At 38.4% G+C, this 25,013-nt stretch overlaps 1 protein-coding gene across 4 annotated transcripts in view; it reads left to right on the forward strand.

The window, feature by feature from the left end:
* fryb (furry homolog b (Drosophila)) overlaps positions 1–25,013 on the forward strand; it is a 155,798-nt gene that overhangs the window by 62,491 nt on the left and 68,294 nt on the right. For all 4 annotated transcript variants that reach the window (XM_007891283.2, XM_042334582.1, XM_042334583.1 and 1 more), the window contains exons 4-20: positions 4,342–4,481; positions 5,884–5,974; positions 8,801–8,880; positions 8,978–9,058; positions 10,511–10,679; positions 11,773–11,865; positions 11,964–12,062; positions 12,951–13,052; positions 15,130–15,233; positions 15,751–15,859; positions 16,951–17,037; positions 18,451–18,622; positions 19,967–20,099; positions 21,608–21,715; positions 22,441–22,696; positions 24,032–24,178; positions 24,883–24,969. In XM_007891283.2, coding sequence (XP_007889474.1) covers positions 4,342–4,481; positions 5,884–5,974; positions 8,801–8,880; positions 8,978–9,058; positions 10,511–10,679; positions 11,773–11,865; positions 11,964–12,062; positions 12,951–13,052; positions 15,130–15,233; positions 15,751–15,859; positions 16,951–17,037; positions 18,451–18,622; positions 19,967–20,099; positions 21,608–21,715; positions 22,441–22,696; positions 24,032–24,178; positions 24,883–24,969 — 2,058 coding nt within the window. The remainder of the gene's footprint in view (positions 1–4,341; positions 4,482–5,883; positions 5,975–8,800; positions 8,881–8,977; positions 9,059–10,510; positions 10,680–11,772; positions 11,866–11,963; positions 12,063–12,950; positions 13,053–15,129; positions 15,234–15,750; positions 15,860–16,950; positions 17,038–18,450; positions 18,623–19,966; positions 20,100–21,607; positions 21,716–22,440; positions 22,697–24,031; positions 24,179–24,882; positions 24,970–25,013) is intronic.

Consider the following 25,013-nt stretch of genomic DNA (forward strand, 5'->3'; position numbering starts at 1 on the left):
ACACAATAATCTGCTGTTCAATAATAGAGGATAATTAATTATGCATTAGGTTTCAAAACGAGACATTCCAAGTATTCATGATTTTTAAAAAATCATCATCCAAGCAATTGCTATCCCAAGTGATAAAGTTACCCATACAAATTTTGCAGTATAATAAAGACATTGATATAAAAAATGTTATCCTGTGTGGGTAGCTGTCAAGGAGAAAACCTTCATTCAGTTTATTTATGTGAATGTGTGCCAGTAAAAACAGCATGAGACTTCTTTTAAACAGACAAGTGTATTTTAGTTGAAACCCAAGGTCAAGACCGCTAGGCTTATGAGTATACTGGAGCAATATCCACCAACTGTATGAAGCTCATTTATTATGAAAGAAAAATGATCATTCATTGCAACAAGACCATATTTGTACATAGGTTTAGTGTGTTCCAACAGTAACACAGAACCAAGATTCATCTCTTCACTGGCTCGAAAATGAGTACATGAATGAGCTCTGTAGTTCAGGCTGTCCAGACTCTCCTCCCTTCCTGTTCCAAGTGGAGACCTTTTCAAGTTCCACCCTTCCTTCCTGCTTTGACTTCACAAAGTGATTTTAAAACAAGCAATGACAGACAAAATCATGCTAGATCTCTTCATCTGGTTAAAAAGCACCTTTATTGTGACATACGCAGAAACAGAGGTACTGTATTTAGCCTCTGCTAATGAATTCAATTACTGTATTTTTGAAATATAATAGTGACTAAGAAAGCAATGACGAGTGATTTTTTTCCCCCATTAAAGTAAAAATGTGGAATATTTTCATATTTTGAAATAAAAGCAAATAATTAAAGATCCACTAGCACTATTCAAAATGAAAAGTGAGTTTCTCCCTGTGTCCTGGACAACAATTCCTCAGACAAAATTGGCCATTCACTTCATGTCTATTTATGGGACATTCCTTATTCAACAAAATACACAGTCATTACACTTACACTTTACAGTAAATCCTGTAAAGTGCTTTGAGACATTTCAACGAGATGATGAAGCGCTATTTTAAATAATTATTATTATTTTCAAATGTGCAGAATACACTGATACAAAATTTGCTTTGATAATTATAAGACTACTATAAGAAATTAAAAATCGTAATAAATATTTTAGATAGGATTTAGAAAAAAACTAACCATGGTAGATATTGATAGAGTTCAGAATTACTAAATAAGTGTGATTTAGGGTTACATCGTGCTTTTTTTTAACCAGAATACCTCAAAAAGATATGTATTTCATACCACAGTTCTACTTTTAAAGACTCCTTGTCCATTTCTGCAGACAAATTGAATGGAGTGCCTAATTATTAAATGAGACAATACCTGACATTTTGTGGACAGTCTTCCAAACATTTTAATACAAGTGCGATTTGGTACTGCACCCAATAGTAATGAATGAGCATTTTTTGCAGTAATATTGAATTGCAATTGCAGGTTACAAATTTGGTGCTGCTGCAAGGTAATTTTATTATTCTGTTTGTGTATATAAAAACATTTTTAAGTACACGCTAGAGTATATATCAACTGAAAGAAAGTGTGAAAAAANGAGTGCAACTTAATTTTGTAATGCTTTGCTTTGAGCAGAACTCATAGACTAAGAGACCAAACTTGGCCAAGCTGCCTGCTGCAAGTTACAGATTGAGTTTTAGACAGAAATTATTTTGGAATGGCATTAATATTTTTATCCAACCTACATGATAATAAATGAAAAACAAAACTTGAACACATCACAACGTTTACCATTTAGGAGGACATGGATCAGGTCGGTAAACTTAACCAACCATCCACATTTTTCAGATGTTTCACCCATGGTGAAGAGGGGGTTCCGCTGTAGTTGGTTAATTTATTGACCTATTGGCAGTACATTTGAAATTTTCTTATTACTGCTGGAAACAAGCAAAAAATCATGGCCATGTAAAAATGTTTGAAAAAAGTAAGAAATATTTTTCTTCCTTAAATGTACTGTACAACACTTTCCCCCCAAGTAGAAGTAAGGTATACACTGCTCTCAGTGTGCACATTTGATAACTTAAACCAAATCAGATAAGTCAAGCAAAGAGATAGATAGTCAAAGAGACAGAAAGAAATAACAGAGACAGAGACAGAAAGTTAGATACTCACCAAAAGAGACAACGAGAGTTGAGGAGGTTTCCTTCACATAGAGGATTGTGATACTGTGAAACTCAGTATCTCAAACTGTGATTGAAGCAGAAAGCATAATAATAATCCTGGATTAGTTAATGTATTAATTAACTAATAAATAAATATAATAAATGTAATACAGTATATTCTGTGAAGCGCTTTGGGACATCTCGAAGACGTGATTAGGCGCTATATCAAATGAAAGGATTATTATTATTATTGCATTTTATAAAGCGCCTTATCAGGTTGTTGAGATGTCTGTTTTGAAGTCTCAAAGCACTTCACAAATATATTGTAAAGTGAATTGACTATGTATTTTGTGGGCAAAACGCAGCAGCGAATTGCACACAGTAGTGTCCCACAAACAGTCGTGTATTGAGTGACCAATTTTTTTTGAGGGATTATTACCCCCGGATAGCGATCCGCCAATTAACTACCACCCGCTTCCTACTTACTGCCAGGTTAATAGGCGTGCGGAGTAAGGAAACTTGTCTAAGATTTCACTCAGCCCGGGAATGGAACCTGGATCCTCTCACTTGCGAGGCGAGCGCGCTAACCACATCAATGTATTTAAGAGGAAAGTTGATACATGAGGAAAAAGGAAATAAAGAGGTATAAAGACAGGGGATTAGGAGGGGTGAAAGCTCATTGACAGTATAAATACTGACAAAGACTAGTTGAGCCAAATGATCTGTTTTATTGCGATGTAATATGCTACAGGTTGACAAGCTTGATATGCTACTGAGCAATGTTTGTATGAATCAAAGGCCACCTTTAGTAACATATTAACATTTGGGTTAAAAACGTGCTTTTAGCACATTTGTAAATGGATTCTTAGACCTAGAACCCTTTGTATGTTACTTCAATTCACAAGGACTCGGCTCTAATCCACGGTCTCATCAGACTCAGATTCTCGTAGATCAGCTTGACGTACATGAGATTCCCTGGAGAAGACATTTTATGCCCCAAATTGCTCTTTCTGGCACAAATGTGCAATTTCCACCATGCTTTACATAGTAACAGTGTCAAAGATTTCCAAAGAATGTACAGCACAGAAACGGGCCATTCAGTTCAACCAGTCGTGCCAGTGTTTATACTCCACGTGAGTTAGAAACAACAGGCAGAGCTGGACCATTGGTCCATCCACTGTACCAATCCAACTTCTCAAAGTTCTTTTGAACACATTACCTCATCATTCAATTATCTACACAGGCTGCAGACTTTCCACAACCTTACAGCCTGTGTCCTCTCCCACATCATACTCCCAGATCCTATCAACCCCTTCCTTGCTCCACCCAACTGGCTCCCCATTCTCAAGCAGATTGCATTCAAGTTCCTTGTTCTCACCTTCAAAACCCTCCACAGCCTTGCCCCACCCCACCTCAGTGGCCTCTTTCAACCCTACCAACCCAGTCTCTGCCTTCGCTTAATGGACACTGGCCTGTTTCGTGTCCCTCACCTTATCGGCCATACCATTGACGAGTGGGCTTTCAGCTATTCTACCTCCACTCACTGGAAATCCATCCTGGAGTTCCTCCAACTCCCTCCCTTCTTCAAAGCTCATCTCAGGACATACCTCTTTGACTGCTCTTTCAGTAGTTTTCAGTTCCCACCCTTAGTTCAGTGAGTTGCTTTGAGACGTCTTCCTGACATGAAAGGCATTATATAAATGTGAATTGTAATGTGTTGTAAAATTGTTTTGTATTGTACCCTAAATTCTTTTCATTTCCAGGTCTTGTTTTCCTGGTTTTGAAACCTTTTTATAATCGGTTGTTCCACGACCAGTGTTGGTAGTTTGTTCCCCTTCGTATTACTCTTTTGCTAAAAGAAATTCGCTTGCACTTCCTATTGGTTTATTTGTTGTTCATAGGCTGAAGTTTACTGTGTTTTATTTTGAAACATAGAACAATCATTGACCGGATAAGATCTTATACTTATTTAATGAATTATACCATGCATATGCTGAGATCTCTGTAATCCCTAACACAGAATGTCAGTGTAACTCCACATTGTATCTCACGCTACTGCACAGATGATGCTGGAAGAGTAATGTTGTGACGTCATTAAATCCTGATCTGATTGTTTCAAAACTTACTATGAATTGAACTCTTATCGACAGCTAGGATGTATTTATCTCTGTAACTTTTCATCTTTTGACCTTTTTTCCCTCCAGTTGATAAGCTCAATGAGTTCACTTGCAGAGTACTGCTTGCCATCTGTTTTACGTACTTTATTTGACTGGTACAAAAGGCAGAATGGAATTGAAGATGAATCGCATGAATATCGACCAAGAACAAGTGCAAAGTCAAAAGGGTATTTGCTACTTATTCATTTCCCATTGTCTTCAGAAGTTATTTTTATCTTTTCCTACACTGATAACATTGGCACCAGATCCTTCATCACAGAAATCATTGTGTATCGAATACTTTTTCACTTCTGTCTGTACCTAACCCTATATCCTGCTCATGCAGGTATTTATCCATGCTTTCTTCTTTTTTTCGGGCATTTGCCACAAACAGCTTCAATTTGTTTTTGCTGCCAGACTTCACTGGAAAAAAGTCAAGTCATGGTGGCACTATAGGCACCTGACGTTCAAAACTAATTTTTCTTTGTGTCGAAATTGATTAGACTATATCTATGAAAATCAAATAGCACCCATAAACCTACTTTAACTCAAACTACAAGAGAACTGCATGGAATGATAAAAGGGCATCATAACCATGTAGATCCCTCTCATAGCCTATCATATCCTATCATAGACTCCACTCATCAATCAACCCACTGAGGAAAATATTCCAAATCGACTCCCAAGAACACCAAAGGCAATGAAGCTCCAGAATATTTATCCGTCTCAACTACTCGATAAAGCCTCCTTTTCTCCACTGACCACAACAGCACTTGCGATCATTGTGTAATAATAATAATGCTTGCATTGATATTGTGCTTACAACATTGAGCACGTCTCAAAGCGCTTCAGAAAGCTTCTTTGAAGTGCAGTGAATTTGCAGTTGTAGGCGAATGTGGCGACCAATTTGGCACAGAAATGTCCCATAAACAGCGATGAATTTATTTGGAAGATTATTGGCCAAGGACATCAGGAGAAACTTTCTTCTCTTTTCAAATCAATCATGCTATTGGATCTTTAATGGGCACCAGAACAGTTAGATGGGACATTATTTCATGACTCGTTCAAAAGAAGTCATCCTAGACCGTGAGCTCAAAGTCACAACATAGGGCTTCAAACAACAACCTTGTGAAATAAAGATGATAGCTCTATCAGCTGAGCCAGGCTGACAGCTATATCATCAAGTATACATTAATTTCAGATCTCACCTATTCCTATACCTATCTCTGGTCTCAAGCAGGTACAAATCTAGTTTTTTTTTGAAGGAGTTGAACAACTCAAAATCAGCTATCACAGCCTATTCCACCCATTCAATATTCTGCAAGAAACCTAATCTTCTAATCTTAGTCCAGATTGATGCATTTTAATATAAAAATGATGCCCATCCATTCTGCTCTCACAATACAGTCACTTGTTTTATGTTATATTGTAATGTATATTAAAGATTCTTGATTCTTGTTCCTCTCACAACATACATTGTATATATTGTTTAAATATATACTCATGTAGTGTAGCTTGATTGTTGCATTTGATAAAGCATTAATATGTCATTGGATAGTTAATTATATTGTTTTTGGCTTGTTATTTCAGTGATGAACAACAAAGGGATTATCTCCTGGAAAGAAGGGATCTAGCCATTGATTTTATTTTTTCTCTAGTTCTAATAGAAGTATTGAAACAGGTAAATAGTTATTTTACTATGTTTTTTGTACTTGCATATTTGATTCTCCAAAGTATACTGAAATTAATTGTATTGTCTTTTACTAATGTGAAAATTTTAAATGAACATTGTATTTGAGAGATGGCAGTATGTAAGTATGTTTTTAGAATGTTTATGCTTAGTATTTCCTAGCATTGAGGGTTGCCATTGTTAGGAAATGAAGTATCTTTACCACCCAATGTATAGTACAGAGGTAATATCAATATATTGAAGATATGCTTTAACTGACAACATTAAAAAAGCAACTCTACTGCGTGAATGTTTACAATTCCCACATCGGTCTTTACTTAGCATCTGTGGGTAACATTGCCAATTTGCTGCTACTATACGGTTGTGTTGAATGGTGAGAAGTCTTAAAGAGTCTACACACACAAGGAGGTGGTCTTATACTGCTCAAAGCTGTTTCAATTTAGCACCGTCTCAACTAGCACACAGGTGGTGAGAAATTCTCCCCCGACGTAGATTTATTCTTATTTACTTAGCCTTTCAAAGCAGCAGGAATCAGGCAAATTGTTGAATTCAGTCTTAACATTGAAGCAGATTTTCGTAAAAGGACTTATTGAAAATAGACTTCAAATATAAGGCTGCATTTAAGAATTTGCCAAATTCAGGTTTCTCTGAAATGCTATATTAATGGAATATATTTAAACCCAGGTGGAATATCTGCTCCAGATAGAGGAGATGGATTTAAACTCATCCCAGAAAGGAATTACGTGTGTTTCTTAAACATCAGTACAGATTATTTAAACTAAGCAAAAGTTCACTCATTTGCTCTTTCGATTACCGTATTGCTCCAAATAAGGCAATTTTTTTGCGTTGTAAATTACAGCTCAAAAATTGCTAATCACTATTTATGGACAGAAAAATGGTAGAAACCCATAGCAACAACAACAACAAAATTGCACTTATAGAACACCTTTCACATCGGGAGGACGTCCCAAGAGCTGAACAGTCAGGTGTCGGGGCCCGAGCAGGGGGAGGGGTGGTGTAGGGGTGAGGGAAGGCAGTGAGGTGGGAGAGTGACTGAAGGCACGGTCGAAGAGACCGGCCTTGAAGGAGGCAAGGGAGGAAGCGAGGTGAAGGGACCGTGGGATGGAGTTCCAGAGTGTGCAGGCAGAGAGGCTGAAAGCCCGGCCAACGATGGTAGGGTGGGTCAGGCGGGAGATATGGAGCATACCGGAACCCGCTGAATGAAGGGAGCGGGCAGGTTGGTAGGGAATCAGCAGGTCAGAGAGGTAGGAGGGGGCAAGACCATGGATAGCCTTGAAAGTGAGAACGATCTTGAATTCGATCCTCTGGGGGATGCGGAGCCAGTGGAGTTGGGTGAGGGTGCGAGAGATGGGGTCGTGGAATCTGGTGCTTGAGAGTACAGGAGCTGCAGAGTTTTGGATGATCTGCAGCTTGTGAAGGGAAGATTTGGGAAGGCCGACGAGGAGGGAGTTCCCGTAGTCGAGTCTTGATGTGACGAATGTGTGGGTGAGGGTTTCGGCAGCCTGAGCGATGAGACAGTGGCGAATCTGGCAATGTTGCGGACATTAGGCACTGACAGTAGGCATTGCCGGTTATGGCGCGGATGTGGGAGAGAAAGGACAGTTCAGGGTCAAACAAGACCCAGGTTCCTGACTGGCTTGGTGAGGTTGAGTGTGCAGCCGTGGAGGCTGATGCTGCCAGCGCCTGAGGTGCGGAGGCGCTGGCTGGAGCCAATCAGAAGGGCCTCAGTCTTGCTGACGTTGAGTTGGAGAAAGTTGTCCCTCATCCAGAACTTGGAAGTCGGACAGGCAGTCGGTTAGGAGGCCAGTAGTCCTGGAGTTGAGGGTGGAGGCAGAGAGGTAGAGATGGATGTCATCCTCATACATGTGGAAATTTACCCCATGTCTGCGGATGATGTCACCAAAGGGGAGCATGTAGAGGGTGAAGAGGAGGGGTCCGAGAACAGAGCCCTGAGGAACACCCCACGAGTGCAGGGGCTGGAGGAGAAGCTATTTGCCGCGACAAAGTGGAGGTGGTGTGAAAGGTAGGACCTGAACCAGTCAAGGACAGAAGTTTGAGGTGGAAGGAGAGGCGGTGGAGGAGGATTGAGTGGTACACGGTGTCAAAGGAGGTCGAGGAGACAGAGGGAGCCCTGGTCACACATGGTCAGGATGTGTTTGTGACCTTGACCAGAGCAGTTTCCGTGCTGTGGGCAGCACGGAAACCCGATTGGAGGGGTTCATGGAGTAAGTGAGACGAGAGGAAAGAACGAAGCTGCAAGGCAATGGCTCTCTCAAGGACCTGCAAAGGGGCTGCAAGCTACCAGCAAACAATCCAGTCATGCACAAAAAATGTGAAATGACATGCCTTTGTGTAAGGACAGTTTCTCCGTTCAGTGTGTGTTAATTGTGGGCCTGTTAACAGTATACAAATTTACAGTTCTAATGCACACAACTGGACTATTGTGTAGTACTGTATATACAACATGTATCTTATTAATGAATTTGTAATCATAATTTGATGTTAACAGAAAGAATTATGTTGAAACATAATCAGATTCACCGCTGACTCCAGCCTGGGAATTGGGAATGTAAAACAAGAACCAGTTAGTCGCATAAAATGTAATGGGATATAATTTCTCAGCTTTGTTATAGTTTTTTTTAAACATATTACTGTTCTCAGAATGAGAACAAGGTATTAACATGGTACGAGTTGGAGGCCATGACATATCTACCTCCACCCTTCTAAATATCATTGATAAGAATAAATTAATGCTATCCATTTGTATATGTTAAAACCTGTTTTATTTGTTTTCAGGTTTCACAGCATCCGGTACCAGATAACTTGGTCCATGAAGTTATTAACCTGGCATTCAAACATTTTAAATATAAGGAGGGGTACAGCAGATATTATTGTAAACAATACATTTATTCAATAATTTTTACCCATTTTTATTGCTGACTCTTAATGTGTGTCCATGTTTTGTTTGTTCAGTTACCTTGGTCCTAACACTGGAAATATGCATATTATAGCAGATCTATATGCAGAAGTAATAGGCGTTCTGGCACAGTCAAAGTGAGTACTGTTCAATCTTTGAGAGAAGATGATTAATTTCACTTAGGAATATATAGTGTGTAAGGATGTTAGAGATTTATTTTGTCAAGATTGTCACATAGTCACAAACGAATAGCTACTTAAAAATAAAGTCTTTTTTCGTAGCTAAATGAATATATTTTGAATGGATGTTAAGAACTCATTGATAAATTTCTACGTTTGAATTAGTTGAATTTAAAATTAACCTGGCAATCGTAAATCTAAGGTGATCAGAAGTGAAAAACAACTCTGTTTGGAAGGCAATGACTCGTGCAATTTTACAGAGGATTCTAGGTGCCCAGGAGTGAAAAATGAAATGTTTCATAACTGATTGTCGTATGTCTTATCAAATCTGTTATGAAAAGTTACAGTTTTCTATCTATTCCTACATGCTGGCCGTGGATATGAACGGCACACCCCACCCTGCTAACTTCAGCATAAAATTATGACCAAATCTGGTTCTGAGATTTTAAGCATCTCTAACCTGGATTTGTGCTTCGTGGCTCCCAAGTCTTTTCCTGACTCCAGAGGCAGGATCTGAATGCTGCTTCATTGGATTCCCATCCTTTGGATGAGGCGTTAAATCGAGGTCCCTTCTGCCTGTTCAGTTGGATGTTGAAGATCCATTGGCTCTATTCAAAAAGAGAAGTTAGTTTCTCCCGGTGTCCCAGCCAACAAATAAAATTGGTCAGTCACTCTACTGTTTGTGGAACATTGCTGTTCACAAACTGGCTGCTGTGTTTTGCTCACAGAATACACAGTCAATCCACTTTACAGTATATCCTGCAAAGTGCTTTGAGACATATCGATGACGTGATAAAGCACTAGATCCAATGCAAGGATTATTATTATTCATAGGATATTGAGTTAAGTCAGTGTACTATGAAGCTGGACCTAAATTGCGATCAAAACAATGATGACACGGAAATCTGGGCAAAGTCGGCCTGAGGGGGGGGGGGGGGGGGGTCACTGATTTTGCTACTATAAATAGGCTAAAGATATCAACAATAACAATTATTTGTTCTTACCCTTTTTTGGATTAATGTGGCAATGAACAACAGGTACTGTTGTATAGTAATGCATGCCTCTCAACATCATAGTAGGACCTTAACTATTGAATTGTTTAATTCATAATTTTTCCAACTCTTCCAACAATAACAACAACTTGAATTTATATAGTGCGCTTCAAGTGAGGTAGCATCTCTGAGCACTTAGACAACAGTATATGTTTATAGATTCTGTTGTACAAACATTGATTGTCAGGGACTTGTCTGCAACTTGTTTACGAATACTAAGTGTGAAGGAACTTCTGTTTTCCTAAATGAATGTCACATTTCACTAATAACATTGTTTGAAAAATTTAAGCCGTATATTTGGCTCCTATATTTCTGCTTAAAACTAGAAACCAAAATGAGAACATCTTTTACCCTGTAGATTTCCTGCCGTGAAGAAGAAATTTATGTCAGAGCTTAAGGAACTGCGCCAGAAAGAACAGAGCCCATATGTAGTGCAAAGCAGTGTAAGCCTCATAATGGGTATGAAGTTCTTTCGTATTAAAATGTATCCTGTGGAGGACTTTGAAGCCTCTTTTCAGTTCATGCAGGTAATTGATTTCTTATTCTGAAACTGGTTTGGTTATATTTCCTCTATGTCAGGTTTTTTTGTGATGTTGGTGTCTAATTTGCAAGATAGCAAATGATTTTCTTTGTAAATAGTGAATCCTGGATGTGCAAGCCAACCTACTGGAGCACCGCTCAGATGGCAACCTCAGTTCCACTTCCATGAGGTTGATATCAGAGAGGAGGGTCAACAGCAACATGTGCAAGATTTGCTATTTAGAACTCCTTAGTTAATCTCGCAAATTATACCTTGTTATTGCACATCATTCCTGGGACACCAAAAGTACAGTACCCTGCGCATCTGCAGTTGTGCTCTGGATGGATTCCCGCATACTAAAAATGGTTGACTTAAGCCATATTCGGTCAGGTTTTCACCAGTTCCATTTGCTGCGCCCCACAATAAGTACAGACATGCAGGAAATGACAACGGCAACTTAATGACCAGAAAGTCAGCCATTTTGTAGCATGGGAAACTGACCCAGTGCAGTGTGCAGGAAATGATATCTGCAGTGGCCATTTGTCATGAAATTATATCAGCTGTGCTTCTTGCCTGTTGAATGCTTGCGAGTGCACAGAATTCTACATCATGGCAACCAGTTGGGCTTTTGTTGTTGTAACTCAATGATTGGATTTATGCACCCAAAACAGCGAGCTATAATGGGGCTCTTCTGTACTTAGCTGATTAAGAATTTTCTATGGTATGCATTACCTTTGCTTTGATAAATTGAAAACGCTCTTATGAAAAGATTGTTTGATTTAATTTGAAGCAATTATAAAAAATAATTTTATGTTTGAAACACATTCTCATCCTTCAATAAGAAATAATTCCCTAAAAAGCTTTTGATCTCACCCCTAAAATATACCTTGGAAGGATTTCAGTTTAAACTGCTATTAAATATTTATACTAAATAAGTTACACATGATAATATTTATTATTAGGTGAGATTCCATTAATAGTTCAATAATTTAGTTGTAATACCTTGACTTTGAATACAATGAGTGATGAGCCATTGAAAATAAAATGTAAATGTGTACAACATTACTGATTCTCCCATTTATTCCTTTTGATTTATTTAGGAATGTGCACAGTATTTTTTGGAAGTTAAGGACAAGGATGTGAGGCATGCACTAGCTGGACTTTTTGTGGAGATTCTATTCCCAGTGGCTGCGGTGAGTTAGACATCATAATAAAAACTGAATTGATTGAAGTCTGCAGAAAATACACAGCAGGTATATTTGTGTAATTTCTTTTGATGCTTGTTTTTCAGGCTGTTAAAAATGAAGTCAATGTTCCATGTCTTCGAAACTTTGTTGAGAGCCTTTATGACACAACGTTAGAATTATCAACACGCAAGAAACATTCACTGGTGAGTAAAACACCATGTCTTCCATTGCAGTAGAATTTATGAAAATAATCCATAAGCAATCTGATGGTAGGATGTGGATTTGCTTCCTCTATTATTCTTTTCACAGCATTTGATCTATTCCAGGTCATTAACAGCAATAACAAAATTATATTTATATAGAGGAAGGACATCCCAAGGCAATGGAGAGTTAAGAATTTCCACCCGAGCTGAGGTTTGGAATCAAGAGGGGTGGAGGGTAGGGGAGTTGGCTGAAAGCACAGTCTTGAGACTGGGGCCTTGAAGGAGACAAGGGAGGGGGTGAGGTGGAACGATTCAGGGATGGAGTTCTAGAGGGAGTGGGCAGAAAAGCTGAAGACCCGACTGTCAATGGTGTGTCAGGTAGGGCGGGGGAACAAGAAACAGGCCAGTCCCTGCCAAGCGAAGGGAACGGGCAGATCGGTATGGTGTTAACGGGCCCTGAATTAGGGAGGAGCAAGGCCATGGAGGGCTTTAAAAGTGAGGACGAAGATTTTAAACTCGTTCCTCTGAGGGATGGGGAGCCAGTGAAGCCGGGAGAGGATGGGTAATCAGTTCACGGAGCCTGGTGTGGGAGAAGACCCGACCTGCAGAGTTCTGACTAATTTGCGACTTTTGAAGCGAAGAATTGGGAAGTCCGGAAATGGAGAAGACGAAGAGAGGGAGAGCTCAAGAGTGTTCAAAGTTTAAACATCTCAGATTAATGCTTAAATAGTTTATAACAGCCCTTCGGCTCCAAGGTATCTGTTACTTTTTGGGGCCTCATTCAGCAATTAGATTGGATCCTATATTGATCAGGTGGTTCTGTTGTAAACAGTTATTTTGCACTGTTATAGATAACATATCTAATATGTTTCTTATTTTGCTTTTTAGGCCCTGTTCCCTTTGGTGACCTGCCTCCTCTGTGTCAGCCAGAAGCAGTTCTTTCTCAGCAGATGGCATATCTTCATGAACAACTGCTTATCCAATCTTAAAGTCAGTAAAAAAAGATTTCTGGTCTATGCATTAGTCCAGTCATTGATTTTGTTTTGTAGTCCATATTTAACTGACACGACAATATAAGTTTCACCTTGTGTAGGACAAGTTCAGTCTGTAGAGAAAGAAACAGAACAAGCATCAAATGCTTGATTTTTAAAAAACAGATTAATTTGTTAATTAGTTCCACCCTTTTCTTCCGGTTTACACCAAAATATAGCAATAAATTAAAATATTAATTTTCAAATGTGGATAAAAAATACAGGCCAGTTTTAGCCAGGCTCCACTGGCTCCCTATTGCCGAACCGATCGATTTCAAGATCCTCGCATTTGCTTTCAAATCCCTTCATGCCCTGGCACCCCCCTGTCTCTCTGACCTGCTTACCCCCCAACTCACTACCCGCTGCCTTCACTTGACTGCCTCCTGCATGTCCCTCATGCCCTCCGTTCCACCATCGGTGGCTGCACTTTTAGCCACTACGTCCGAAACTCTGGAACACTCTTCCTCTATCCCTCCACTTTTCCTGTACCTTCCCTGTCTTCAGATCGCACCTGAAGACCTTCCTCTCTGACTGTTTTTATGATCACCACCCCCTCCCCCTGGCTCGGTGTCCTACTCCACCACTGTCAAGTGCTCTGGGACACTGCCCGGTCGGCTGGAGGTGCGCTGTATAAATGCAAGTTGTAGTTTTTATAATATTCTGCTAAAAAATTTAGATTGCCCAGGGCTTAATACTATCAAGCAGTCCCCTGCGCCAAGTCCACAGGAGTAAGGTACCGCAGAACTGGTTTATCATGGTCAAATAAAACTTGCTCTTTTCAGGAAGAAACCTGGTGTGATAAATAATCCTAATGTGCGAACAAATTTTGTCTTGAAAACATGGCTCACACTTTCTTTCCCACAAAGTATTTTTTTTTTTACCTGTGATGTTAACCAGTTTTGCTGTAATCTTTGTGGACATATGGAGTACTGGAACATTGTCTGACAGGACAGACAGATTTTTCCTTTCCCACCCATTCCATGTGTTTGCCTACAATTCCCATCCCACCCAGATGACTTGGTTTGTTTACATATCTTTGCTCGGACTGAATTAATGGAAGCAGAAGGAGAATTGAGACGAGGTGTACACTGATATAATACATATTGTACTAGTAAAGAGATCCTGTGTTTTCCCCAGGGATCAATGTCCCTAGGCCTAAATGCCTGGCTTACGTGACCAAATTCCTGAATCACCTTTCTCCTCTGAACTTCCGACTCTATGCAATCTTTGTGCTAAGTGGAGGATACTTTAATACTTTAATAAAGAAAAAGTTAGATTTCTAGCCTGTAGATATTCATCATTCCTTAGAGAGAAAGTGATGAGAACAAAACATTAAAAACAATCTGGTCTTAAAGGGTGTTGCCTCATTGTTAGAGTGGGTCTAATGTCAAGATGACATAAAATAGATTATTTTATATTTTGTAAAGTTTTATCTCAAAAGGCTAGCAGAAAACAGTTTAAATATACTTCTGCTACAATTAAGTGAAACCGAGCTGGATTATATAGTTTTCAAACTCACTAATCACTTAAAAGATCGTCAAATTTTATTGAAATCAACTTATCAAATTTTTAGAATTATTTAATGTTGAAGAAATTGAATGCTTGCTACACATCCTCACCCCAGTTTCGGGGCAAACCATATACCATCTATATTTTCTCTTGTAAAAACTATTCCTACTATTGTTCCATAGTATTGTACCTATATGACTTTTATCAATGATCAATCCAAAGTACAATTACTATGTTAACAGGTAACATGGTAAGTGATCTTACTTCCTAGATTTCACTTTATTTGTAGACATTGTGGTACAGGTGCATTTCATATGCGATGTTGCTCTGTGTACACCACTGCTTCAGCCTATGTGCTGTTCATTCGCTGTGCAAAATGGCTGAGTAAACATTTGAAAGAGGCTATTCACTTTAACTCAGTACACACTTACTTAGAAAGTAGCAATTGTAGTCTAAATATAACTTTTCCCTTTGGAATCAGCTGCATATATAGACCAAGAAGCTAACAATTTTATATATTTTTCCAGAATAGAGATCCCAAAATGGCTCGAGTTGCACTGGAATCGCTGTACAGACTGTTGTGGGTCTACATGATAAGGATCAAATGTGAAAGCAATAATGTAACACAGAGGTAACAGAATTCTGCCTTTAAGTGTACTATGTCAGTTATGCTGGACTTTGCAGAACTCTTATCTCTTCACAAAAAAAAAAAGTGATTTGCTTATATTTAATGGGTCGGCCTGCGTTCCAATGATTTCAATCTTCTCTAAGTGAACAAATAATTGCAGCTTTCAAGTTATCTTATGCAGTCTTTATGAAATTATCCAAAAATACTCAAGACTCCTTGCAACAGAAAGCTCAAATTCAGGGCATTTAAATGTCATTATTCTGCAAATATTTTGAATTTCACTTTTGCAAATTCATCATTTAAAATAACAGTAATGAACAATAAAGTCATTAGTTGCCATTGTAATGCAATCTGCATTAAGACTGAATAATTTGTTTTGAGAGAATAGTCAATTCATTTTACAGTATATTCTGTGAAGCGCTTGGAGATGTCTAGAAGAGGTAATAAGGCTCAATATCAAATGAGGATTACTATTATTAATAGAACTCTGCCAACTGTCTATCTGTCTTTCTCTTTACAGTCGACTTGCAAGCATTACCACAACGCTTTTTCCCAAAGGATCTCGCAGTGTTGTGCCAAGAGATATGCCTCTCAACATCTTTGTAAAAATCATTCAGTTCATTGCCCAGGTAGGGAAATATTGCTTTACAGACACCACAGTGTCCTGATTGATTGAGTCTCTTTATTTATCTAAAGGGTGTCATGTTTTAGTACAGCTCTACTAATATACCTATTGCTGTTAGTTATCTTAAAATTGTTCAGTGACTGATTAAATTAAGCCGAATGTGTAAAATATTCTTAATTTTTGAAAATATTCCGCCCCCACTCTCTGGAACTCCATCCCAGAGTGCCTTTGTATCTCCCTTCAAGGTCTGCCTCAAGACCTTCCTCTTACGCCGTGTTTTCGGACACCTATCAACTGCCCCCCTGGCCCGGCCCTCACCAGCTCGGTCATTGAACATGGATTGGCCAATCTTATATTCTGCCATTCTATTACATAATTTCCCTCCCTTTTCTCTATATTCCTCAATATGACAACTAACCAAGTATCTCTTTACCTCCCTTTCAAACATATCAATCGATTCTGCAGCTACGGATTTTGGGGGAGGTGGAATGATGCACACACCCTCCCCCAGAGAGATGTGCCCGGCTTAAGTAATTCCAGAAAGTCTTAGATGCAGGTTAACAAGAGCCAAGCTTGGTGACTCCAAAATGTTCATTGAGGTGCTTGAGTTTTACCAGCTAAAACCACATAGCTTGCCATTGTGAACATTGTCTGGTTGTCTGGAGACTTCCCACTGCTTGTCCAACTAGGAAGAGCCTACCTGTTAGGCCTTTGGCTTGCATGGTTAACAGCAGCTGAATGGGAAGCATCCCTGGCCCCAGTATCATTTGAGATCCGACATTCGGTATTCACAAAACCCTACTTCACAGTATATTCTGTGAAGAGCTTTGAGATGTCTCAAAGACGTGATAAGGCGCTATATCAAATGCAAGGAAATGCAAAGATTATTATTATTATAAGATCTAAATTCTATGTGCAGAATGTTTGACAGTCTAAATTTGATAAAAATGAACAAAGTAATGTTCTTTGCAGCATGTGTTAGTTGATTTTGTTGCTGATTATCCCAACTATTCTGTTCTGCCATGTATTACAGGAAATGTATTGATATTGACTTTGATTTAAAATAACATTAAAACTGTGCTTTCCTCTTTTCAGGAAAGACTCGATTTTGCTATGAAGGAAGTCATATTTGACCTTCTGAGTGTTGGAAAGTCACCAAAAACCTTCAGTCTGAATCCTGAGGTACTTATTGTTTATGATTTTTTAATGTAAGATTCTTGGCATAGATAATAATTAAAATTTACCTTAGGAAATGCCCTTTGTTCTCATTGACAATGCAGTGACATTTTCAATTTATTTTGAAAAGTTCAAAATGCAAAAGACAATTTTTCTCTCATGGTTTAATCAAAATGCCTGTGCTCTACATTACATGGTATTTCTAGGAAACAAATTTAATTGTGATCAGTGTCAAAAATCAGAAAAAANTGGTTTTATTAAAAATAAATGCCTTGTGATGCACACCATTATTTGTACATGACATATGTGTTGCAGTCTTTTTACAAACTTTCCTTTCCTACCTATGTTTGCTATCACATTTTTCATTAACTAAATTGCGCAATTTGTGTTTTGATGTCATTTTATTGCTGTTTATTTAAAAACATGGTGAAATAGGTTTTAATTGTTTTATTTTACAAAGAAGACTGCTCTTAATGTTATCAAATCTCCAAATTTTGGATGAAGAAATTAATACTTTTTTTNATCAGTATAGTTCAATCTGAAGTTAGAAAGCAGCAAAAATGGAATGAAGCATAGTCATTTATTTAATAGCAAAGCATTACTTTAATATGGGCCTTGTTATAACACGATTTCACTTCAAATTGGGTTGGCCTCTGATGTTCATTTATCCCACAAAAAAATGTGCACAGGAAGTAACATCAGCAGTGACTTGATCAACTGGAAGTCAGTCAAATTGGCTTCCTGCCCGCCGGCTAGTGCTTTGAAGTGCTGATGGAGCCAGCTGTCTTTCTGTGTATATGCACTGTAAATGTGGAAACACTGACTAGCAATTCCTCCCCTTGATAGCTGGTATTTTATGCTTCTCCCACCCCCTCCTCCCAACCAGCTGGGTTATAGCAGGGCTCTGCTGAATCTTTTAAATTTGTCAGTAAAATGTTTCCTAGCAATTGAGCTTTAACATAAAAGCAGCTCATAAAAACATAGTGTGACAAACTATGATTTAAAGTTTGAAAATGATACACAGCAAGTTAAGCACTTAACCCCTGGAAAATGCATTAAATGAAATGTAATCTGTCATGGTTACTGACAGACTGCCACCAATGCCTATTACAGGAGCTGTACTCCCATTAGGCAAAATTCTGTGGAAACTAAAAATAAATGGTTTGATGTCTTGGAATGGTATAACACTAGATAATAATTTATTGATATGATAATTGACAAGTTTCATTTTAATCCTCGCCCTTGCAAATAAAGGAAATAATATATTTGCCTACAAAATAAACAGTCACTACACTTTACAGTATATCCTGTGATGCGCTTTGAGACACCTCAATAACGTGATAAGACGCTATATCAAATGCAAACAATATTATTAATATTTATTATCAGTTAAGTTTACTCACACAATATATTCCACAGAGAATGAACATCGGTTTGAGAGCCTTCCTTGTGGTTGCTGACAACCTGCAGCAGAAGGATGGGGAACCACCAATGCCTAATACAGGAGCTGTGCTCCCATCTGGCAACACGCTCAGAGTAAAGAAGACCTACTTAAGTAAAACCCTAACAGAAGACGAAGCAAAAATGATAGGTGAGTTCTAACGTGTAATCGTTTTGTGCAATAAATCACAGTAAAAATAAACTTCTGCAAATACAACACCTTATTCATTGTAAAACATTAATAAAATTCCAAATTGGTAAAAAAAATACAATTAAATATGGTATGGCTACCTTCACTTGGTGAAATAAGCTATAATAAGGTAAGTGACAATTTCCCGAACAAATAATAGTAATCCTTGCATTTATATAGCGCCTTATCATGTCTTTGTGACGTTTACAAACTGTAAAGTGAATTGACTGTATATTATGTGGGCGAAACGTGGCAAACATTTGTGTACAGCCGTGTCTCATAAACAGTCATGGATTGAGTGACCACATTTTTTTTAAGGGAGGGAAGGAGGGTGATCGAAAGCACAGTCAAAGAGGAGGGTCTTGAGATGGGTCTTGAAGGAGGCAAGGGACGCGGCGAGGCAGTGGTACTGCGGGATGGTGGGCCGGGGGACGTGAAGCAGGCCGGAGCCCGCTGAGCTGAGGGAGCGGATAAGTTCGTAGAGGTTAAGGAGGTTGCAGAGGTGGGGGGGAGCAAAACCATGGAGGGCTTTGAAGGTGAGGAGCAGGATCTTGAACTGTACCCTCTGTGTGATGGGAAGCCAGTGGAGTCGGGCGAGGATGGGGGTGATAGGGTCAAGGAGCCTGGTGTGGGAGAGGACGCGGGCTGCAGAGTTCTGGATGATCTACAGCCCATGGAAGGAGGAGTTGGGGAGGCCGACAAGCAGGGAGTTTGCATAATCAAGCCTGGATATTATGCATGCATGTATGAGGATTTCGGCGGCCTGTGGTGTGAGACAGTGGTGGAGTCGGGCGATGAGGTGGAGGAAGGCAGAGCGGGTCATGGCACGGATATGAGATAGAAAGGATAGTTGAAAGTCAAACAAGATGCCAAGGTTCTGGACTGGCTTAGTAAGGTGGAATATGCATCCTTGGATGGTGGTGCTGTGAGCGCCTGAGGTGTGGAGGTGCTGACGGGAGCCAATCAGGAGGTACAGGACTCCACAACAAGTAAGCTAATGGCCCATGTAATCTACACAATCAATAACAAGAAAGGGGTCAGTGAACCAGTTTTACGATGGCTTTATGCCTGGCTTCTGCTGATAAAGGGGACATTTGACCCCCAAGTCCTATCAGGGACTAGTGACTACTTCTGACCTCATTTTTGGTCTGATGATAATAATTACATTTCTTCCCCGTGCATTCTCACAATTTAGAAGGACAGATTTATCGCTTTATTAGAGAAGGAAAAATTTAAATTGGACAATAACAATGGACTTGCTTTAAAAAAAAATCTAAATGCATCTTTTTTCCCTTGACCCAACAGGCATGTCTTTGTACTACCCACAACTACGAAAGGCCCTGGATAGCATCCTGAGACACCTCGATAAAGAAGTTGGGCGATGCATGATGTTGACCAATGTACAGATTTTGAACAAAGAACCTGAAGACATGATCACGTAAGTTAGGCATATAAGACAGGCAGAATTCAGTTCTGAGATATTGATACAAAAGTAAAGTTACACCCTGTTCAACAAACAGCTTATTAAAGCTGAATGCAAATTTGAACCTATTCAGCCCATTGGTGATGTGGCACAAGGATTTACTAAGTTCTAAGGAATGTTAATGGTTAGCCAACAGCAAGCAAGAACCATCTGCTGTCATTCATTTGTGAAAGGCAGTGAAACGATTGCCCACACCCATATTTGAGTGCATAAATGTCAAATTATATTTGTGAAGTGACAGATAATTGCACCTTCAATAAAAAATCTGAGGTTAACATGGCTCTCCAGAACTGTAAGCTGTTCCCTCTTGTTCTGCTGCCTTGGTGGAGGATGCTGAGTGAGGAAGAAAGTACAATTAATTAGTTGTTTGGTTTTCTTCATTCTATGAATGAAGCATCATAATAATCCTTGCATTTGAGCATCTTCTAACTATGTAGGTCTCCCATCCAATCTATTCATTTCTAGGGATTAATGCACATGGTTTGTACTGTGTCATTTGGAGTCCTGTAGCTCAGTGGTTAGAGCACTCGCTTTGCAAGCGAGAGACCTGAATTCAATTCCAGGCAGAGGGCGAAACCTTGGGCAAGTTTCCTTACTCCACACAGAGCCTAATAATAATCCCTCCAAAACCAAAAACAATAATAAATTGGTCATTTTAAATCTACGACTGTTTGTGGGTCATTGCTGTGCGCAATTGGCTGCCGCGTTCGCCCACAAATATACAGTCAGTTCACTTTACAGTGTGTTCTGTGAAGCGCTTTGGGACGTCCTCCCGACGTGAAAAGCGCTATATCAAATGCAAGGATTATTATTATTATTATGACTGTCTGCTCTGCAAAATGATAGAATATTACAGCACTTCTGGCCCAACAAGTTTGTGCTGGTGTTTTTCTCCACATTTGCCACCCAATCTTGTTTTATTAATTGTCAGATTCAAAGGTTTTTCATTCATTTGTTGAACACTGAATAGCTCAATTGGTGTTGGTGTGTGTCAGACACTCAATTGTCCAAAAATAAAAAAAATCAGCAGATTGAAGCCGAGCTTTCCAACTCAGCCACCTATAGTTTGACCCAATCTCCTATAAAACCGCAGATAACAGAGACATTACTAATCATCTGTCACTGTAGCTAATCTGAAGTTCAGGTAAACCTCAATTGCAAGTGTCTTCGTGGAATTTGAAAAATACATTTTTCAAAAAATATCTAAATGCAAGTATATTATTATTACTCAGAAGTGAATTGCCTGTTGTGTGCATTACATTAATTTTAAAAACTGGTCACACAAAGTGTTTAACAAGTATTGTTCATTAGTTGTAGCAAGCGTTACTGTAACAAGCAAATCTTCACTAAAGGTAATTGAGGAAGACAACTTAACTCTCAAAGATGGAAATAATGAAATAAATGCAGTGTCTGTTTTTGTAAGTCATTTGGAAATTATCAGTGTTGTTTTGTTTTTGTCTTAGGGGCGAAAGAAAACCTAAAATTGACCTTTTTAGGACCAGTGTGGCTGCCATTCCACGAATAATACCTGACGGAATGTCAAAGCTGGAACTGATTGACCTACTGGCAAGGTGCAGTTTTTCTATTAGCTAAACACATAGAATTAGAGCAAAAGTATATTCATGCTGGCTGGTATGTTTATTGCCTAATTTCATTTTGAGATTTCAAATGGTTTGCTGTCAGGCCAAAATGCCTTCCCTTTAAACTTGAAGTGGAAGCCAAAGCAAATTATCAACTTAGCTAGTAAAACATTACATACTTTGTTCACTTTTAAGTGCTAAGAGAAGTGATTATATGATGTAACAACTGAGTAAAATGTGCAGTCAATCGGTCTGACTTATGCGACAAAACCATTGATCCTTGATTTATTACAGCATGTAATGGGAACGTGGTCTGTTGTTCAGGCAAAATGCTATTATGTTTGAAGCGAGACAGCTCCACTAATGGCTTGAAGCATCCAGTTTATAATATCAAGTATAACAACAATAACTGGCTTTTCTGTAGTGCATAGAATAACTTGGAACACTTCGCATTAGCGGGTTTGGAAGTTGAGCTAGGAGGTAGGAAAGGGGGAGGTGATCATCGCTTGGTCGAAGAGCTATGTTTTAAAGTGAGATATGAAGATACATACACAGAGTACTAATACGATACACACATGTAACCAATGTTAATTTTATCTGAACTGTGCTTTATAATCATTACCAGCAGAGGTGAAGTGAAGCATGACTTTTAATATCTCCACTGTGGTAGACCAACAGCATTTTGTTTAAAAAAAACTTTCTAATTTCTACTTTAGGCTCACTATCCACATGGATGATGAACTGCGTCATATTGCACAAAACTCTCTTCAGAGCTTACTTGTTGATTTTGCTGACTGGAGAGAAGATGTATTGTTTGGTTTCACTAACTTCTTACTTCGGGAGGTGAATGACACACACCAGAGCCTTCTCGATGGCTCACTGAAATTGCTGGTACATTTGCTCTCTCAGTGGAAGCTCGCAATACAGACTCAAGGCAAGAGTCAAGACCATATAAGACTAAGGACTTCCGAGGTATGATTGATCCTATCCTGTAGATACATGTCATGATCTTTGTTACTTTGACAGAATATTAATATAAAGATAAAGCCATTCAAACATGGGAAATAGCTTTATCACTGCAATATCAAGCCAAACCATAAAGTAATTCAAATTAAAATAAATCATTTAAAAACATTTGCTTGCATTTACTGTCTCTTTAAATTCTATAACAATAATAATCCTTGCATTTGATATACCACCTGATCACGTCGTTGAGACGCCTCAAAGCGCTGTAAAGTGAATTAACTGTGAGCAAAATCTTTTTTTAATCTTCTCTATTCTCTCTTTCTGTCTTTTAAATTAGTTTTTTCATGTATTTTCTACCTTTTCTAAAATAAATTTTCAACCAATCCTAAAAATATAATTGAAACCTACTTGGTTGCTTTTATTTATTTCTCTCCCCCACCATACATTTCGGAAGATGGCAGCAACAGTTTTAAATGTTTTGTTTTTCTGGCTCAAAATATCCAGTTAAAAACTAAGATCCAGAATAAGCAAGGAAAGTCAGTAGTTGGTTGTAGCCCAGGATTGTATAATCATTATCAACAGAGGTAAAATTAAACTTTGAAGTTTACAATGGTGAACATGGGGACAATATAGAAAATAGCACCCTGATATTTAATACACATCAGCTCACTAACGGTTAACAAACAACTGAAGCAAGACCAAGATGTATCTGCACTGATACTAATGCTGCTTTCTCACACTTTCTGGTTCAGTCATTTCTTCAACTCATCATAACAGTACACATTTAAATAAAAATATCCACAAATCAATTGAAATTAAAACTAAGTAAAAGCATTGCAGAGTATGTAGTTCTACCACAAAATTATTAATAATATTGACAACTATCAGATATGTGTGATACCTTGACAATATTATTTTCTGTTGATTATCATTCAATATGCTTATGGAGATTACGTTATTCTCAATCAGACTTAAATGTAAATCTTATTATCATGTAAGAAGGATTTCCCTGGCCTCAAAATCCATACATTGTAACAAACTTAAAATAAAATTCAGTCACCCTTGTAAACTGTAAAGTCCTTGTTAGAAAACTGGAGGGACGTGAAAATTACAAACTCATCTAATGATGAATATACCATAACTTGCAGGTTGCAATATTCTTCAGAAATGTCTTACACTCTGGAATAAAAATACATAGAGTGGCATGTGCTCAAAACCTAACCTGAAATGATTAGATTATATATGAAACTAGAATATTTTATCATGAACATTTAGAATACATTGAACTTATTTAGTTTTATCCAGATGATTTCAAATGGATCACATCTTCTACTTCAACAGGAAAGAAGTCCTCATTCAAATGTGCTGCATGCTGTGGAAGGATTTGCCCTCGTTTTATTGTGCAGTTGTCAGATTGCAACACGAAAGCTGGCTGTTTCTATCCTGAGGGAAGTTCGGGCTTTGTTTTCCGTCTTAGGACAATCAGAGGTATGGGTTTTTATTTTTCCTTTGCCACTTCAATATAATTTATAATGAATATTAATGTGCGGACAGTGATCAAGAAAGAACTTGCATTTTTATAATACTTTTATCACATCATAACAAATCTATGTGCTACACAAATAATTGCTGTCAAGTGTGGTGCCTTTTTNGTAGGAAACATAGCTGTCACTTGTGCCAGCAATATCCCACCAACCGGCATGAGAGGTAGGTGAGTGTTATGGATCGTTATCATCCACTTGAACAAGCAGATAGGACCACACTTCAACATCTCATCTGAAAGAAAGCACCTCCAATACTCAGTACTCCCAGTACTGCACTGGATTGTCAGCCTAGATAATAAGGTTAATTCCTGGAATGGGAATTCAACTTGCAACCAGAAATTAAAGTGTTGTTAGTTGTGGTAAAACGACACAACCATCATATATTATACTATCATGCCTTTTTAAAGTAGACAAACCAAAATAGATTATAAACCTTAATACAAAATAGTAAAACTAAAATATTCACTAATCCTGACAGTTTTAAATGATCAACTATAAAATGATCAAAAATGTGCTCATTTATATAGCTTTTTACTATAATTTAATGTATGTTTTTTTAAATATGTAATGATTATATTTTGGAAGTATCTAACTTTGCAAGCTTTTTTCTGTATACTCATGTTGATACAAATGTTGTTCCAAATGTAGGATGATGATAAACCAATGATTGAAGTCATGGATCAATTGAGTTCATCCATCCTGGAGAGTTTCATCCATGTCGCAGTCTCAGATTCGGTAAGTATAGAGAGATTCCGAACTGTAGATTTCGGAGATTGAAG

This window comes from Callorhinchus milii, unplaced genomic scaffold, assembly GCF_018977255.1.
Source record: "Callorhinchus milii isolate IMCB2004 unplaced genomic scaffold, IMCB_Cmil_1.0 Scaffold4, whole genome shotgun sequence".
Lineage (NCBI taxonomy): Eukaryota > Metazoa > Chordata > Chondrichthyes > Chimaeriformes > Callorhinchidae > Callorhinchus > Callorhinchus milii.